The sequence below is a fragment of the Ursus arctos genome, unplaced genomic scaffold (assembly GCF_023065955.2).
Source record: "Ursus arctos isolate Adak ecotype North America unplaced genomic scaffold, UrsArc2.0 scaffold_4, whole genome shotgun sequence".
NCBI lineage: Eukaryota > Metazoa > Chordata > Mammalia > Carnivora > Ursidae > Ursus > Ursus arctos.
This window is the reverse complement of record NW_026623056.1, coordinates 91389418-91407328: the sequence shown is the minus strand read 5'-3', so window position 1 is coordinate 91407328 and position 17911 is coordinate 91389418. Positions and strand designations below refer to the sequence as shown.

The following is a 17911-nucleotide window of genomic DNA, read 5'->3' as shown; positions in this document are numbered from 1 at the left end:
AAGCTGGGAGGCCATTGGGACACCAGAGCAACCCCCCCATTTTGTTCCTTCCTGTGTCACCCGGGCCCTAAGGCACTGAATAGACAAGGTCTCTAGTGGGGCTGACGCAGCAGAGAGCTTGATCATGAGATGTCTCCCTTTACCACCCCTCCCCCTCGCCCCAAGCTGTGTGACGTCAGTGACACTTTCCATGACACCCAGACAGGGGAGGGGCTCTGTGACTTGAAGTGCTCCTGTGGCTGGGGGTGCCCCGCAGGGATGGGCCTTCCTCCCGGCGACTGCATGAGGTGACAAGGTGACTGACTAGGTGGGTCCCTATCGAGGGAGGGAGGGGGCCGACCGCTGGCTAGTGGCTTCAGCCCCCCCTCCCAGCCTGTGACACGGAGAGGAATCTGGGTCTGCTATCCACCGTGGACCGCCCAGGTTGGGCGGGTGCACGATCTTGGCTCCCCCATCAGGACGGCAGACCTAGAGAGGGCCTGGGGATTCCTGCTGGGACGGCCCTGCCTCGGGCTGGTGGGGACACAGAGTCCTGTCCCTGCCTGGGGGTGGGGCACAGGGAGTGGTCTATGCCACTTGGTCCTTGTGGAAAATTGCAACCTCCCCAAGAATCCACCAGCGGGCTGCAGCTGAGGGGAGGGAGAGAGTACAGTCGGGCAGCCAGTGCTGGGGGGCCTGACAGAGCCGATGGGTGGGGCGCCACAATAGCTCCAGGACCCGAAGTGCCTCGAGGAATGCTCAGGGCGGGTTTCTGGCATCTGTCCTACCGTCCCTTGGTCCTCCATCCCTGAGTGGCCTCAGCTCCCTGAAGCTTTGCTGCATGGGCTGCGGAGCCCGAGGGCTGAAGACTGAGGCTGCACGAGTGGGTGCAGAGGCTGGAGCTGGGGGCAGGGGCCCCTGGGGACGTGTGGCTTCCTCCTCTGGTTCAAGGAGAGACAGGAGGGTGCCGGCAGGACAGAGAAACCCAGCGACAATGTGAGGGGTTGTGCCTTCAGCGCTGGGAACACAGAGGTCACCACAGCTTGGGGGGTGAACCCCTGGACACCCTTCCAGCCCCCTCCAGGCCCCTCCTGGCCCCTCCTGGCCCCTTCCAGGCCACCACCCACCCGGCCCCCTCTGGACCTCTCCCAGCCCCCTCCAGGCCCCCTCCGGGACCCTCCCGGTCCCTCCTGGTCCCTTCCTGGCCTCCTCCCAGGCCCCATCCAGGCACTCTCTTAGCCCCCTCCCAGCTACCCTCCAGGCTACCCTCTTGACCCCTTCCAGACCACCACCCTCCAGGCCCCTTCTGGCTCTTCCTGGCCCCCTCCTGGCCCCCTCCAGGACCCTCTTGGCCCCTCCTGGCCTCCTCCTGACTACCCTCCAAGCCACCCTCTTGACCCCTTCTAGACCACCACCCTCCAGGCCCCCTCTGGGCCCCTCCTGGCCCTGTCCCAGGCCCCTCCTGGCCCCTCTAGGCCACCCTCCAGGCCCCTCTTCTGGTCCCCGCCAGGCCCCCTCCCAGCCACCCTCCTGGCCCCCTTCCAGCCACCTTCCAGGCCCCTTTCCTGGCCCCCCGCCAGGCCCCCTCTCCCAGCAGCGAGAGTCCACGCTGGCCAGTTGGCAGCTGCCTGGGGCCCCTTGAGTCCTTGAGGCACCTTGAGGGGGTAATGGGAAGCAGGCAGCTGTGACAATAAAGCGACTTCGTGAGAACAGTTCTAATGATAAGGCACGAGGAAGGATGTGTCTCTCACATGCATACACACACACACACACACACACACCACATACGGATCTTAAAGGGCCCTGGGGAAACTGGGCTGAGGGTGGTCATTTGGGGGCAAGCCCTCCACAGCTCACACCATTCCCTCAGAAGAGAGGAGGCCATCCTGATAATTGCTGTATTTGAATACATTGCTTGGCAGTGGAAAGTTTTATGTATTTTCTATTTTGTTTTTAGAAACAGGCTTCCCACCTCAGAGCAATGCAATGGAGTGATGTGTCTGCTTAAAGTTGTCTTGGTTTTACTAGGCAAGAAGCTGAATTTAATTTAATACCTGGCAAAGCCGTCCATGCCACCCCGCCCGTCTCCTACCAGCCTGGAAAGCAGCAATTCAGGGGACCTTCTAGAACTTTCCAGGTCCTTAAAGGACTTCAGACAAAAGTTCAGACATCCCTCATGGGGGGAGCTCCATGTTCCGGGGTGGGGGAGTTGGGGATCTCCTAGGTAGACGGCCGGCGTGGGAGACAGTTGCATCTTCATCGGCCCTGGGACAGACTCGGAATCTCAGAATGTGTGACCGAGGAGCTTCCAGGAGAGGAGTGGTGAGGAGGATGACAGAGATGGCCCAGGGCAGCGTCGGAACACCTGCTGACCCTGAGGCTGGTGGGGCTGCGGCCCTGGGGGTCCAGAGACTAGCCCCCTCCCTGTTTTCTACTTCAGCGTGAGTGGGTGTGTTCGTCAGCCAGCGCCACAGCAGCGAAGGACCACACCCTGTGTGGCTCCAGCCACAGACATTTATTGCATCCCAGCTCGAGGCTGGATGTCTAACATCGATGTGTCGGCAGGGCTGGTTCTGCCCTCGGCTCCTGTCCATGGTGTGCGTGCAGTTTTCTCCCCATGTCCTCCCATGGGCGTCCTGCCATACGTGTCTGTGTCCTGGCATCTCCCTTATTAGGACATTGGCCTCATTGGCCTCATTTTACCTTCATCACCTTTTGAAAGATCTTATCTCTAAATCAAGTCACATTCTGACTACTGGAGGTCAGGACTTCAACATATGAATTTGGTGGGAACCCGGTTCAGCCCGACAGCTGGCACCTGTTCCTTGCTACCAAGGAGTCCTGATCGATGCAGATCACCAAAGGGCAGGTGTCACGATCATCTTCCATATCTGAGACTGGTCCATTTTTTGATAATGGTAGGAAAACAAATGTGATATGCGAAACTGAAAATGTGTCAAGTACAGAGGGTAGGAAACTTGTGGCCTGTGAGAGGCGGGTGGCACTCCTCAGATGTTTTCAATGTAGAGAGCTGGGGACCTGTAGGGTGTGCTACGTGATAAAGGGGAGGAATGAACAGAAATGTTACTACAGACAGGCAGGGATGGAAAGGCCAAGCCATCAGAAGCAGAGCGTGCGTGTGCGGGCTGAATGACATCTCTAAATCAGGAACCCATCAGTGACCCCTGTCATGGCCCAAATCAGGCCCATGTGTCAGCCCCAGAAACACAGACTAATGTCACGGCTGCCCTGGGGGTCACTGTGGGCTACAGCTGGGCTGGCAGTGCTTACCCTGAGTCTCTCCAGTAAAGCTCGAGCATGGTGGCCCCGGCGCCATCCATGTCCTAGCCCCGTGCTCAAGTGCAGGTGCTGGTCCTGGTTACCATGTGTGGGTGGAAGGCCGAGAGCAGGACAGGACGTGACCCAAGACCCAGGTATGTGGTCCTTCCACCCACCTGCACCCCACGCAAAGCATTAACCTGCCACTTCTCCTGCCTCTTGATTTTCACCCATGGTATACATTGATTTACCATACTCTGTGGCTCTGATCCACGAGCCTTTCTGTTCCGTGGCTGGTCGTGTACTTGGAGGCTACCATTGCTTCTGGATAATTTCCACACAACAATAGGATTCTGTTCAGAAAATGTTGATCTAAGGATCAGACCAGGAACCAGTTCTTGAAGCCAAGTTGTGGTTTAAGATCATATTTGTAGGGTCACTGGGAAGGTTATTGTTAGTTTAAGAAAACTCCCTCACCTTTCTTTGTGAGTGTGGGGAGGGGTGGTCAGTGGAAATGTTCAATGCCTGAGACCCTGATAGGAAACATCAGCTAATAAGAGAGAGACACACTTGGCAAATCCAGCGTGGAACTTACTGGAAGGTATCAAAAGCTCCTAGGGCACATTCACCTTTTTAAGGGTCTAAGCAGATGGAAGATTATAGTCAGCATCAGAAAGAGAAATACTATTTTCTTTTTTAAAGATTTTATTTAGGGCGCCTGGGTGGCTCAGTTGGTTAAGCGACTGCCTTCGGCTCAGGTCATGATCCCAGGATCCTGGGATCTGAATCCCACATCGCTCCCCCTGCTCAGCGGGGAGTCTGCTTTTCCCTCTCCCTCTGCTTGCCACTCCCCCTGCTTATGCTCACTCCCTCTCTGTGTCAAATAAATATATAAAATCTTTTTTAAAAATATAGATTTTATATATTTATTTAGAGAGAGAGAGGGGAGAGAGAGTGCTCGGGGGGGGGAGGGAGAAGGAGAGAGAGAATCTCAAGCAGACTTCCTGCTGAGCAGGGAGCCTGATTCAGGGCTCGATCCCACAACCCGAAGATCATGACCTGAGCCAAAATCAATAGTCTGACACCTACCTGACTGAGACACCCCAGAAATAGTATTATTTTTAAAGGTATTTCTTAATTGTTCTTCTCAGTTCTTAACATTGCCCTGAGCTGGACATTTTGGGGGTAGCAGATTTAATCAGGCAAAAACTCACACAGCTGCATACATAGGTGGAGTGAGGAGATTGAGTGAACTAATACATTGGGAACGTGCTTTCTTTCTTTTTTTTTTTTTTTGTTAAAGTTAATGGATGACTTTAATTTATTTATTTTTTTAATAATTTTTATTTTGTTATATTAGTCACCGTACAGTACATCCCCAGTCTCCGATGCAATGCTCCATGATTCACTATTTGCATACAACACCCAGTGCACCACGTGCCCTCCTTAATACCCATCACCAGCCTATCCCAATCCCCCACCCCCCTCCCCTCTGAAGCCCTCAGTTTGTTTCCCAGAGTCCATAGTCTCTCATGGTTCATTCCCCCTTTCTGTTTACCCCCTTCGTTCTTCCCTTCCTTTTCCTACCGATCTTCCTGCTATTTCTTATGTTCCATAAATGAGTGAAACTGTATGATAATTGTCTTTCTCTGCTTGACTTATTTCACTTAGCATAATCTCCTCCAGTCCCGTCCATGTTGCAGCAAATGTTGAGAACTCGTTCTTTCTGATGGCTGAGTAATATCCCATTGTATATATGGACCACAACTTCTTAATCCAGTCATCTGTTGAAGGGCATCTCGGCTCCTTCCACGATTTAGCTATTGTGGACATTGCTGCTATGAACATTGGGGTGCATATGGCCCTTCTCTTCACTACGTCTGTATCTTTGGGGTAAACACCCAGTAGTGCAATGGCTGGGTCATAGGGTAGCTCAATTTTTAACTTTTTAAGGGACCTCCACACTGTTTTCCAGAGTGGCTGGAACGTGCATTCTAAAGGCAAATGTTAGAAGGACTCGGGTCAGTGTGGAGAACTTGGAAGGGTTTACCTTCCTTGCAAGCCGATCGACCCCTGACGCTGGCAGAGGGTAGGAAACTCCCGGTTCAGAGACAAAGGGCTTTAGTACTTGCGGTGTAGCCAGTGGCACGGGCATCAGCATCTTTGTATTGGTTCCCTTTGCCCCCAAGTCTCCCTGGGGTGACATGGGTGGGTCCAGATGGACGCCGGCACACACAGAGGGCTGCAGGACAGCAGAGGAGTCCTGACCTCTTCAGGGGCTCAAATCTTTGAAGGGGCGGGAAGCTCGGCTGGCTTTGCTCTGGGGGGCGACACCCTATCTCTGCTCCAAGGTTGTTTGCTACACAAACACTGGATAGCTGAGATCAAGAGCAGTTGATGAGTCACATATACGCCCAGCCCGGAGGGGAAGACGTCACACCATGCAGGGCCACACGGGTCGTACCCTGGGAACTGAAGGAACCACTAGGGTTGTGGTAGGAAGCTTTGTAGGAACAAGAGGGTGGGGTGCCCTCAGGAGGTTCCCACAGGAGAATGTGGTTGGCTTGTTTGAATAATTCTGGGGGAGTGGAACCCTCTGCTTAGGGGTGAGCAGGAACTGTGCCTGGTCCCCTGATAAGCAGGGCTGTTTGGCTCGGGGGCCATATCTGTGGGAGCAGAGCGGGGAGGGGAATTTGCAGTTAGGCCACTCGAAGCTCTCCGATTCCACCAGATGTCAAGGCAGCACTTATCCCTGAACCTTAATTTAGGTCCTCTACCATATGGATAGCTAATGCCTCGTTCACACGCACAAATGGGAGACTCGAGAGTTGTCTCCCAACAACCAGTGTACCAAATGTATGGTTTTCAAGACCGATTACTGGAGAGGAAAGAAAACATGGAGGCATGTTTCCATAACATTTCCTTCATAAATAAAATAAAATACAAGTATTTTTCTCCACCTTTATTTTTTAAATTCACTGTTAGAGAGGTTTAAGACTATAATACAGGGGTATGCAGGGTGTTTTGTAAAGGACCAGGTCTTATGGGGGTAGTTTCTGTCACAAGGACCCAGCTCTTCATTGTCACTTGAAAGTAGCCAAAACAATATGTAAATGAATGGACATGGCTGTCTTCTAATAAAGTTTTATTTAAAAAACAGGCAATGAGCCTCTGGATCATAGTTTGCCAACTTTTATTATACTCTACTATTTTTCCTTGACATGTGGTAACCTGAATGGTTCAAACATTTTTTAGTTTTAAGATTGGCCAGATCATGGCTTGTCTCAGCCTGGTGCCAAACAAAACGAAACGAAACAAAACAAAACCCACTCAGACACCAAGGAGACATCTTAAAGTAATTTCAATCTTGATGAAAATCTCTCAGAGAAGTTCAAGGAGGAATTTCATCACACAACACCCTGAAAAATGTGCTTAAATTTATGCCTGTCCGTTTAGATCCCTCAAATACAACTTATCAAGACATCTCCAATGGCATTCCCTCCCAGATTCAGTATCCAAATTCCCATCAGTCGGTCGATTTGCTTATTTCTTCTCCCAGCTTTGGCCACATTCTTTATTATGTAGATAAATTTAGTTGTGGGCTTTACAAGATTCTGTTATTTACCCACCTTACCGACCAGCGTGACCAAACTGCGGAAACAAACCAGAAACTTACAATGCTGGGGAGACCCGTGGGGGACTTCTGCCTTTCTGGATTTGGCATGATAAATGTTGGAAATAAAAATACATTTTCCCCGATGATGGTGTAAAAATGAGATATTATACAACTCAGGTTTTAGAAGGCATGTGAGACTTTGAAAAGTATTTAAAATTCCCCATTCCGCTTCGGCTTTTACAGGACACTAATCAGGAGACAGGAGGAGGCTTGCCTGGTTTATTTGCATATATCCATATTTAGATACTGTTTCATGAATTACAGAAGGTAATTTGGGCAAGGGGCGACACTAAGAGGCAAGTTCCCCCCTCAGTTCCTGGGGTGTTACCCACTTGTCCACGCCCCTCACTGAGTGTGGCCACGTACGCACATAAGGTCAGGTTCCCGATACAACATGAGTGAGCTGAGGTCTCGATCTCACCCTACACGTACTTGCTGTGTTCCTTGGGCAAATCCTTTTACTTATACAGACCATGAAATGGGGGTGAAATCTTAGCCCTGACTTGGGATTGTTGTCGGGATTCAATGAGATAGAGCGTGTGAAATCCTTAGAGGATCGCCTGGCACAAAGTCAGCCTGCAACACGTGTTAGCTGTTTTGTTAGTACAATCGATAAAGGAACCAGAAACATAGAATTCCACTCCGCGTGCAGTTGTTGTGAACTAGGGGAACAAGGGTGTGTGTGGGGGTGGGGGGGTGAAGGGTGCCTGTCCTTACTCTGGTGAAAGTGAATTCTTCTTAGAAGAGGTGGCTCCTGAGTTAGGAGCTGAAGGGCGGGCAGGCTGAATGGTCAGGGTGTGTCTAGAAAAGACCAAGTTGCTTACACTCTTAGGGGCCCAGCAGCACAAGAGGGTGCGGGGGGGGGGGGTCCAGTTCCTACAGAGTCTTGCTTTTCGTACTCAGGAAGCTATACGTGGTCTTTACCCTACAGGTTGGGGGGAGTGTGGGGTGGCAGAGGAGTAACATATATAGATTTCCACTTTTTAAAGATAATTAAGGTACCAAACTTTGGTCTGTTGGGCCCCCCAACTGTGGCTGAGAGACTAGATGGGAGGCAGTTGTTGCAAACCAAGGGGGAAGCCTCACGCACCAGACTGGGCAGCACACGCACGTGTGCTCAGAGGCCACGCAGGCGCCACGCTGAATGAATCCCGCCAGGTGGGGAAGTGGCTGCAGCCCCTGGGGGACTCATGCCTTCAGCCAGAAGAACGTCCTTGAAAATTCCTTAGATGACAGGTTTGCAAGTGGCCAACTCTCTTGACTTTTGTTTGTCTAAAAAAAAAAAAAGTATTTTGAAATCTCTGTGCCTTCTGCTCAATTTTGCTGTGAACCCAAAACTGCTCTGAAAAATAAATTCCATGTTTTAAAAGAGCATTTGCCTTTATCATTGAGGGGTACTCTCACTGAGTATAAAATTCTGACTTTAGAGTGGTTGGTTTCTTTTCTTTTCGCACTTAAAATGGTCATTCTGTTCCTTCCGGCGGGCACCATTTTGGAGAGAAGTCAGCCGCGTTGCAGTGGTCGCAGGGAACTTCAGGGGCTGTAAGAATTCTTCCAATCCCTCATTTTCAACAATGTGCTCGTGCTTCGCCTTGACAGAGTTTTCTTTGTATCTATCTTGCTTGGAGTTTACTGAGCTTCTAAGATACATGGGTTTATGTCTTTCATCAAGTTTCCTCCCCGAATTGTCCATTATTTCTTCAAATACTTATTCTCTCCTCTCCTGCTGACACACCAGTTACATGCTGTTAGACCCTTCGACGCTGTCTTCAGGGCCCTCATGTTCTGTTCATTGTTTTCAGCCCCCTTTCTCTCTCTGCTTCAGTCTGGAGAATTTACACTGTGCTGGCTTCAGATAAACCAGCTGTTTCTTCCACAGTATCTAATCTAAAGCCCATACAGTGGATTTCATGTTGGGAATTCAGTGTGTTCATGTCCGGAATTTCCGCTTGGTTCTTTTCTAGTTTCTATTCTCTGTTCAGATTTTTAAATGTGTTCCATCATTATATTTTTATGTTTCCTTAAATGTTTGAACATTTTAATGCAGCTCCTGGATCTGTTTCTGTTCACTGGTCTTTCTAATGACTATGGGTCATGTTTTCCATCTTCTGCTCACATCTGGTGATGTCTGATTTTGTGTTGAACATCATGGATGCAATGTCGTGTGTCTGGATTTCATTGTCTCCCTTAATAAAACACCAAGTTTTGTTCTGTTAGGCAGTTAATTTACTTGCCAGGTGAACCTGACTTGTTTTAAAGTTCTGCTGGAATAGGCACAGAATGTCTTTCCTCTAGAACCAGGTCAAGTCGACGTTTATGACATATATGGACTAAATGTTTGTGTACCCCTAAAATTCATCTCTTGAGGTTCTAACGCCCAATATGATTGTATTCGGGGGTGGGACCTTTGGGAGGTAATTAGGGTTGGGTGAGGTCGTGAGGATGGAGTCCTCCTACTGGGACACCAGAGAGCTTACTCTCTCTCTCTCCACCAGGTGAGGACACAGTGAGAAGGTGGTCTGCAGACCAGGAGGAGAGCCCCCCACCTCCCCGTGTGGGGAGCCTGATCTTGGACTTCCAGCCTTTAGAACTACTTAAGGCACACTGTCTGTGGCATTTTGATGTGGCCGCCTATGCCAACTAAGTCATGACATGGCCTTCTGTGTCCCCACTGAATGCCCAACATGGCCAATAAGCCTTCTCCCCAAGGCTGTCAGAGCTCCGATGATTCATGTCCCATGGCTGCCCCACTGCTTGTCTCCCCTTCAAAGTGCACATTCTTTCCCAGCAGCTTTTTCTGCCTGCCCTTGTCTTCATGGGCAGCTAAGTCTTTGACTAAAACCCCAGAGAGCCCACCACTCATATTTCTGGAGCGCCCTCTTCTCTGGGACCCTACCCTGAAAATCCACTGCCTCCGTGGCTTCCAATTCTAGCCTTGGTCCCCACAGCCCGGTGAGCCTGCCTGCTCGGTGCGGTCGCCTCCCTGGGCCGTGGTCCAGACAGCATCTCCAGGCAGAGCGCAGGGTGACCGAGGGACTCCCGTGCTGCTTCCTCCTCTCAGCCTGCCTCCGCCGTTGCTCAGCGTCTAAATGTGCTCTGTCACATAGTTCCAGGTCCTCGTGCCAGGAGACAGTCTGGTTCTAGTTTCTCCAGCACAGTCAGAAGCAGAGGTCCACACGGGTGATATCTGAGGAAGTTCCCATTTGTGGATTTCTGTTTTCTCTGTGAACTGATAGACAATATCACCCCCGAAGTTCGCAGGATGGAAGTGAGGGGGGTGGAGAAGGATAGCTTCAAAGAAAAGTTGTAATGCCAGTGACTGCCAGGACCCGTCTGAGCTCCTGCATTGACAGTGGCCACGGTCGGAGGAGTGCGTCCGGCGAGCTCAGCTGCTGCGGTGGGGCCTGCAGACAGTAAGCAGGTGGGTGCACTGCTGGGCACCAGGACGGAGGGGGGAGCAGAGAAAGTGGGGACCATGGGGACCAGGCTGGGAAGGAGGGAGGGGGAAGGGACGGGCATGATGGTGCTCACAGAGGGGAAGAGAGGGATTGAGGGAGTGGTGGGCCTTAGGATTTGAAGAACAGGTGTGATGGGAATAACAGAGAAAATGTCAGGCGCTTAGGACATCCTGAACAGAAAGGACATTAGCATGCCTTCTTTCTGAGTAGAGGATGGGTTCCAAGTGTGGCCGTGGGAGACACATAGCAGACAAGGAGTAGGGACGGATATTCCCAGTGACTATGGATTTGGGTGAGCTGTTCACTGGAATGCAGAGGCCATCAGCATTGTTGCTAAGTTGTGGCATGACAAGGGACACAGTGAACTCAGTGCTAAAATCCTTAACAAAAGTGATAGGCTGAAGGTCAGGCGATGACATGAGGGCAGGGGCGTTGGAAGCTGTCCAGGACCCAGCCTGCATCTCCAAGGGGCATGGATTTGCATGCACGTGGAGACACTGGGACACAAGGCCAGCACCCAGGCCTCCAGCCTGAGCCCTTGTGACGGGCACGCGGCCACCCCGCGCAGTCACCGAGGTCATGCGGTGCACAGCTCCGCGTTCAGGCAGGGTGTCGCTAATACTGGAGATGTTGCATCTATTATTACGATTTCCCCACAGCTCCACGTGACTTGTCTTGAAGCAAGTGAGCCTTTTTCTAACTGGTACAAAAGCACCGTATGGACAGCTAGTGCCCTGGGTGGGGCCTGAGCACCTCTCCTGGGATGAGCACAGCGGAAGTGTGTCCAGGAAGGCACAGGCTTCTGCTGGTGTTGCGGGCTCAGGGGGAGAGATCAGGGGCTCACCATGAATGAGGAGGGTCTGCAGGACTCCTGGAAGGGCCAGGATGGGGACAGTGGGAGGAAGTGGGAGCGGGTCATGGAGAGGAAGCAGAGCGGGGAGACAATGGTCACTCGGGACCCTCGTGTCTTGCTGGTGACCAAGGGTGGTGGGGACATGGGATGGGGAAAGTTGACTTTCCAAGGTTTCAGGGAATCCAGTGGCTGCCCAGTGGGTCTGGGACCTGGGCTGGAGGGGCTGGAATGGGCCAGGCAGAAGCTTTCTGGAGCCCGAGAACGCTGGGTTTTGGAATCTGTGCATCTCGGGGTCCCTGGCTGCTCATCCTCGATTCACAGATGGGGCCCCTCCTCCAAGGCCTCGGGCAGCGGGGGTCACGGCCTCCTCTCTGCCCCAATCTTCCCTCTTCGTCCCTTGGGGTGCTTCCCTGTCCCACCTCTCCCCTCTCCCTCCGTCCCATCCACGGAGTCTTCCCCGACACATTGCACCCCTGCACACAGGCGGGCTTACGTTTAGGAAGCACGCAATGCTCCCATGGAAGAAAAACAGAGGCATCTCAGGGGTTGCTGAACAGAGCTTGTGATTTTTACACACCACCCTCACATCCACGGGGAGCAGCCCCTCCTCAAGACAGAGACAAGGAGACACAGAAGCCCAGGGGCTGCCAGAGGCATCCACCCTGCCCTTGAGGTGGGGTCTTCTCTATGCCTCTGCTGGTTACTTTCCCCAGTAACCTTGGGTCTAATATTTAAAAAAAAATCATGTGATAACCACGTACTTTATCAGGAGACATACCTGGCTTATCCTTTCCTGGGTGTGACCCTGGGGGTGCCCCGTGCCAGACGTGGCCGCTTTTCCACGTTGGCATCCTGGCGTGACCTGGCTCCTGGCCCCTGGGCGGCATGGGAGCCCCTGCCGGAAGCCTCGCCTGCAGGCACGGCCGCTCTGTCTCCTGCCCAGCGGCCTATCTCAGCTCATTTTCCCAACAAAAGACCCGAGTTGGTGCCACAAGGGACAGAGAGAAGTTATTTGCATTTGCTGAGCAAACACAGAGGACATTATAAAACAGCTCATGACAACGGGCAGTGCACATTCCACAGGCGGTCCTGGTGTGCGGCATGGACATGGCATCTCGAAGCATCCAGCTCCTGGTCGTGCTCCTCACCCTGGGGCTCTGTGTCCTGGTGGGGGCCCAGAAACCTTGTAAGTGACCGCCCGTAAGTTGCCCTGTGCAGCTCAGTGTCCTTGACTGGGCAACAGGGCATTCAGGCCCCGAGAGCCAGGAGAAACCCCAAATGCAATGGGGGTACCCAAGTCCCTTGCCCTTGGTGGGTCTCTGCTCTTGTTTCTTTTCCTCAAAGCCGCAGGGCAAATGATGGGTTCACTTGAGAGCAGAAGGAGCTAAAAGGGCATCCTGAGCTCTGTGATGTGGGCTGATAGCATTTGTGCACCCTTCCCTGCCACTCAGGAGGGGCCCCAGAGGTGTGTGACCTCCAGGAAAGGCCTCCTTCCCGGAAAAGATCAGGGTGACCACAGGTGCTGGGGGGCCAGCTGGGGAGAGGGGTTGGGGCAAGGAGGCCCCCAAGACATTAGGAGCCCACCTTGGTCACCTTTCATCTTGACTTTTCCGAGGTCCACTGTCTGCCGTCTTTCCTGAATTCACTTTCTTTCTTTCTTTCTTTCTTTCTTTCTTTCTTTCTTTCTTTCTTTCTTTCTTTCTTTCTTTCTTCTTTCTTTCTTTCTTTCTCTTAACTAATAATTTCTGCAGAGCCCTGTTTGCTGCTCAGGACGTTGCATAGTTCAAATCTGGGCGAGATGAGATTTTGTGATTTCCCTGTGTGGCCACAGGACCTGGGGAAAGGTCCGAACGTGCCCCCAAGAGCAGGCAGGGGCACGTGGGGCGACAGGTTGACCAAGGCTCTCTCCCCAGCCGCCTGCCAGTGCTCACGGATCGCAGCACACAACAGGACAAACTGTGGTTTCCCGGGCATCACCCCCGACACATGCTTCGACAGCGGCTGCTGCTTCAGCTCCAAAATCCCCAACGTCCCCTGGTGTTTCCGCCCCCTCCCAAAGCAAGGTAACCGGCCAGGGAGTGGCCCTCTTCCCGCCCCCACCCCAGCCAGCCAGCAGGGAAGAGACGGTGGCCCCTGGCCCGCTGTCCACACCTGGAGCCCCAAGGGTCAGCCACTCGCCCCTCCCACAGACACGTGTGAGAACCCGCCAGTTGTACGGTGAGAAGGAAAAGCAGCTCCCGGGCCTCTCCCCGCTGCAGAGCTGTGACTTCCAAGGGAGCCTTAAGGGCTATGGAGGCAGTTCATAGGCCAGTATCCACATAACTGCTCACAGGCCTCCAATGGTAAGAGAGTCAGTTAAGACTTCCAGGATTTTCTCCTGAGAACGAGGAGAGAAGAAAGTTGTGTGTGCAGAGCAGAGTTGTGTGTGGGGGGAGCTTGGCACCCGCAGCCGCCCCCCTCCGCCGTCACAGACCCCTGGGCTCCGAAGGGCACAAGACACACAGCTGGTTACCAGGCAGGGCCCTCCCTCTTGTGGAAGCGTGGCTGGCTTTCAGGACTCGGGCAAAATGCTTCACCTGCTTAACGGGTGCCCACCGCCGTTCTCATCAGGGTACGGCACTCCCCCATTTTACAGATGGGAATACCGGGTCCGGGGAGGCCAATGGAGTTTCCCAAGGCCTAGAACATCTGACCTGTGGCATCCGTGCAGATGCTCAGACGGTCCTCAGGGCGTCATGGTCCCGCAGCCCCTCACCACACACGGAGGCTGGAGCCCAGCAGCGTCCCCGCGGGAGGACGGGCAGAGGCATTGTGGGCTCTGAGCTGCCCTCACTGAGCCTCTGTGTTGCCCCTTCCAGAGTTGGAGGAGTGTGTCATGCATGTGTCGGCACGCAAGAACTGCGGGTACCCGGGCATCAGCCCCCAGGAGTGTGCGGCTCGCAAGTGCTGCTTTTCCGACACGATCGTCAACGTGCCCTGGTGCTTCTTCCCAATCTCCGTGGAAGGTAACGTCCCCGCAGGACGCGGCTGGGAGCCGGGGCCAGGCCCTGAGATCAGTGGGGACCGTTTCAGGAAAACTCGGCTCTGAGGGTGGCTCCCCACAGTGACAGCTGCTCTTGGATGAGCCGGAAGCCACCAGCCTTCCAATGGTGGCCTGTGGGACAGCTGCAGAGAGCAAGTCACCTCAGCCACGCCCCTGGGTCCCAGCCCAGCTGACTGTCATGCAGCCATGGGTTGGCAGTGCCACTAAGTGCCACGTGGACTGGGTGCTGGGGTGGACGTGGGACATCCCCTGTGGGCCTTCCGCTGTGGGCCTTCTCCCGTGGGCCTTCTGCTGTGGGCCTCGCTCTTCCCTCACTCGTGAGCACGAGGAACAAGTTCTGCCCGCGGCGGCCTGCTCAGGGCCACCCTGGTGGGGTCCAGTCGTCCCCTCCCCCTTCACTGCAGTGCATCTCCTGACCCTGAGTTATCAACACCAAGGAAAGCTCCGGCACGTCCCCCAAAATGGGCAACGTGCCCTTGCCCGTGCCGAACGCTTTTCTTTCCCTGTTTCAGAACATCAGGGTGAGCCAAAGAGTGCAGCCCTCACTTGGACACTTCTGAGTGATTTTTGTGGGACTTAAGGGTCTCTCTGGGTAATTGCCAGTTACGGGGGGAGAATGGACGCGAGGAGGGAGCTCCTTGGGCAGGAAGTCTGGTCAAGGGCCTGCTGACAGGTGCCCCCAGGGCCTGTGAGAGCGGGCTCCCTCAGCCCCCAGACACTGTCACCCAGCCCTGGCATTTCACATTTCTAGATTGCAGTTACTAAGCAGAGTCCCTTCCGAGAACCCACCAGGCTCCCTGGGTGTTTGGAGATGAAGAATACTCACCATCGCATCTCATGTCTCCAGAGTTCCTGGCTCTCCTTAATCTGCTTTTTATCCTTTTCACTGGTTCAACATACATTTCTTCAAATAAAGAAAACCCTTAAAAGCTTCTATATTTCCTTTTGGCTTCATTGACACAGACGTGGAGAGACAGAGAGGGAGAGAGGGAGTTGTGTGTATACAGGTGTGAGAGTGTGAGTGTGGGGGGCGGGGTTCGACGACTCGTCCAGCAGGTGCAAACCACCCCAGCAGCAAGAGGGAATTCAGGGCCCACCGTCACTCCCATTCCCAATCATTCGTATAAAAACTCAAATGACTTAGCCCTGAAAACCTCTTGGAGTAACGTCTCATTTCAGATTTTGGTTACAAAATTGCCTCGCTGTTATCAAATGCATCCCACACCACGGCTTTCGCAGGAGTGCTGGGCACCACCATCCGTCCTGGCAGGGGTGGGGCAGGGTGGGCTGGCTCCAACGCTACCCGTCCTCCACCCGCCAGCAGCTGCGGCACCATGCCGCAGTCAAAGCCGGTCCAAAGAGGAGGTTGATAACCTCCACCGAGACCAGGCCAGCCTGCGGGAGGGTTTGGGTACAAAACCTTGTGGCCTGCATCTCCGCGGAGGGGTCCTGGCATTCCTCAGTCAGGGGCGAGGGTGCAGGGGGAGGACACGGGCCAGTCTTTTGCGGCTTCTTCCTCCTCTCCAATGCCACCTCCAGCCTGAGCCTGCTGGCTTAGCCAGGGTGTCACCCAGTGGCCCCTTGGAAATCAAGGGGTTTACACCTTGGGAATCCAAGGCCTCCCCTTCCAGGGCGGGGAGGGACCAGCGACACGGGCTCTGCAGCCAAAGGCAGGAATGTTCACAAGTGCGTCTTCAAGGGGGGACCTCAGCCCACGCGAGCTCTCGGGATGCTTCTTTTGAGTCAAGTCACTGCTGTATCTTTGTCTGGCTTACAGCACACTCGTCAGCTCAGCGAATCGAGGACTCGGGGTCTCTGATGCAGGACGGGTGGCCGGTGGAGACGGACGCCTGTGACGTTATGCACCACAGAGCACCCTGTTGCTCGTGGTGTGGTTCCGAGTGAGCACGGCCCAGCCACACCCGAGGCCCACAGCCACGTCTGGCCCCTTGTTTCGGTCTTTGGCACGCACCTCCAGGGACGCATGACTCTTCCGTCCCAACACCCCTGGACGGAGAGTTTGGGTTCTGCTCCCAGCACTGGTGGCTGTGGCCATCACACATGCTGGGTTCGGTGTGAGCTGCTGGTTTTGTACCCTCCTTGGGTATTTTCTGGTCCACAGCCCCCGTCCTCAGGCTGCGGGGGCCCTCGGCATGCATCTCTGGGTGCCGGGATGGGGCATTCTTCCTCAGAGTTCTCTTCTCATGCCCCCTCCCCAGTCCCACTTCCTTGGGCGGGAGTCTCCCCAGTGCAGTGTGCCCTGGGTTCTGGGCCGATCCTGGGTCGCCCCTCTGATAACCGAAGGCAGCTTCTGGAAGAGCTGCACGGCCTTTGCCATGGGCCCTGGGGGCTTGGCGGATCTACTTCGTGTCAGAGACTCTGACACCTGCGGGTTACAGGTCACTGTGTGGTACCCCAGCGTGGTTGGGAGGGTGCTGCCCCCCGACCTCCTCTTTGAGGTGGGCCACCTGAAGGTCCTCGTTGTCCCGGGAGCAACACCTGGTGACATTCAAACCCTCCCCATCAGAAAAAGCCAATCTTCCTCTTTTCTCCTCCTGCAATGAGGTAATTCCTTGGTCCCCTCTGCTGTGTCTGCTTCTCTTTCCCTCCGTTTGGTCTCCTCCAGTGGGACCCTGCTGGTGGGCGAACAGGGAGGCTGGTGCAGAGGGTCTGGCAGCGTCACCCCCGACCAGAGCAGACGAAGGGGGAAAGCCAGCTCTGCCCCTCAATCCCACTGTCTCGGTCTCCCAGCTCCCCACGGTCATGCAGTCCTTGCCTGGTGGTTCAGGTAGAGAGATGTTCGGACGAGCCTCTTGGCCAAGGGAAAAACAGGACATGTCCCAGGGCACCTGTGGGCTGATATCCCTGGGGTGTGACCTCGGGGGGTTCTCTTATCTCTCAGGTCATCAGCCTTTCTGTTTGTAAAATATAGGTACTAATTCCATCCCTGGCCATGCTGTAGTGGAAGTAAAACTAACCTTCGTGAGCTGCCTGGTACCCAGTGGGCTCCTTCTGGAGCGTCTGGACAGAAGTGACTCTGCTCTTTTGTCCTGATAAGACCATGCTGGGACCTGCTGAAAAGCCCCTACTGTGTGCATTCCCTTGCCCAAGGCTTGTCTGTGTCCATGTGAACAGCTGTGGGAGGTTTCCAGGCCATTCCTGGGAGTTTCCTGCACTTCCCTGAACCCAGATGGATTGGGGACAGAGGAGCCGCCTTGGTCCACAGCACCTGAAAGAGCGTGACCCCTGCTGCAGCCCAGCCAGGCTCCCCTGGAAGCTCAGACACAGATGGGCTGATACCACGGCTCCAGGGCAGGATGACCAGCTTTCCACAAGGTCCCGTGGGTGGCCGACTCCGTATGATTTCCTGTCACCCAAAGAGAGAACTTCGTAAGTGCTCAAGCTTCATCAGCACAGTCAGAAATGTGGCTTCGAGGAAAGAAGGACCACCATTCTGCTTGTCGTCTTTGGGACAGGTGGCTAATGGATGTGAAGAGCTTCCGGCCAAGGACACGCACACGGCAGTCCTCCAGCGCCCTCTGCTGGCCACCCTGGGAGAGCGCTGCCCCTGCCGTCCCCTCCTTGGGCATGGCGGGTGTCAACCGGCCGCGAATGTGTGGTGT

The 17911-nt window shown here is 54.1% G+C and overlaps 1 protein-coding gene across 1 annotated transcript; it reads left to right on the top strand.

Moving 5' to 3' along the window:
* Nucleotides 1-12352: 12352 nt before the first annotated feature.
* TFF2 (trefoil factor 2) lies at nucleotides 12353-15135 on the top strand. The gene is made up of 4 exons (XM_057306775.1): nucleotides 12353-12431; nucleotides 13159-13308; nucleotides 14104-14250; nucleotides 15040-15135. Exons 1-4 carry the CDS (start codon nucleotides 12353-12355, stop codon nucleotides 15051-15053), a joined length of 390 nt encoding a protein of 129 aa, XP_057162758.1. The 3' UTR covers nucleotides 15054-15135.
* The last annotated feature ends 2776 nt before the right edge of the window (nucleotides 15136-17911 follow it).

What these genes read in the sequence shown, in the direction of transcription:
- TFF2 (XM_057306775.1), top strand. Translation starts at nt 12,353, where the DNA reads ATGGCATCTCGAAGCATCCAGCTCCTGGTCGTGCTCCTCACCCTGGGG. An exon ending in GGTGGGGGCCCAGAAACCTT is followed by an intron (nt 12,432 to 13,158) that starts GTAAGTGACCGC and finishes CTCTCTCCCCAG; the next exon opens with CCGCCTGCCAGTGCTCACGG. An exon ending in CCGCCCCCTCCCAAAGCAAG is followed by an intron (nt 13,309 to 14,103) that starts GTAACCGGCCAG and finishes TGCCCCTTCCAG; the next exon opens with AGTTGGAGGAGTGTGTCATG.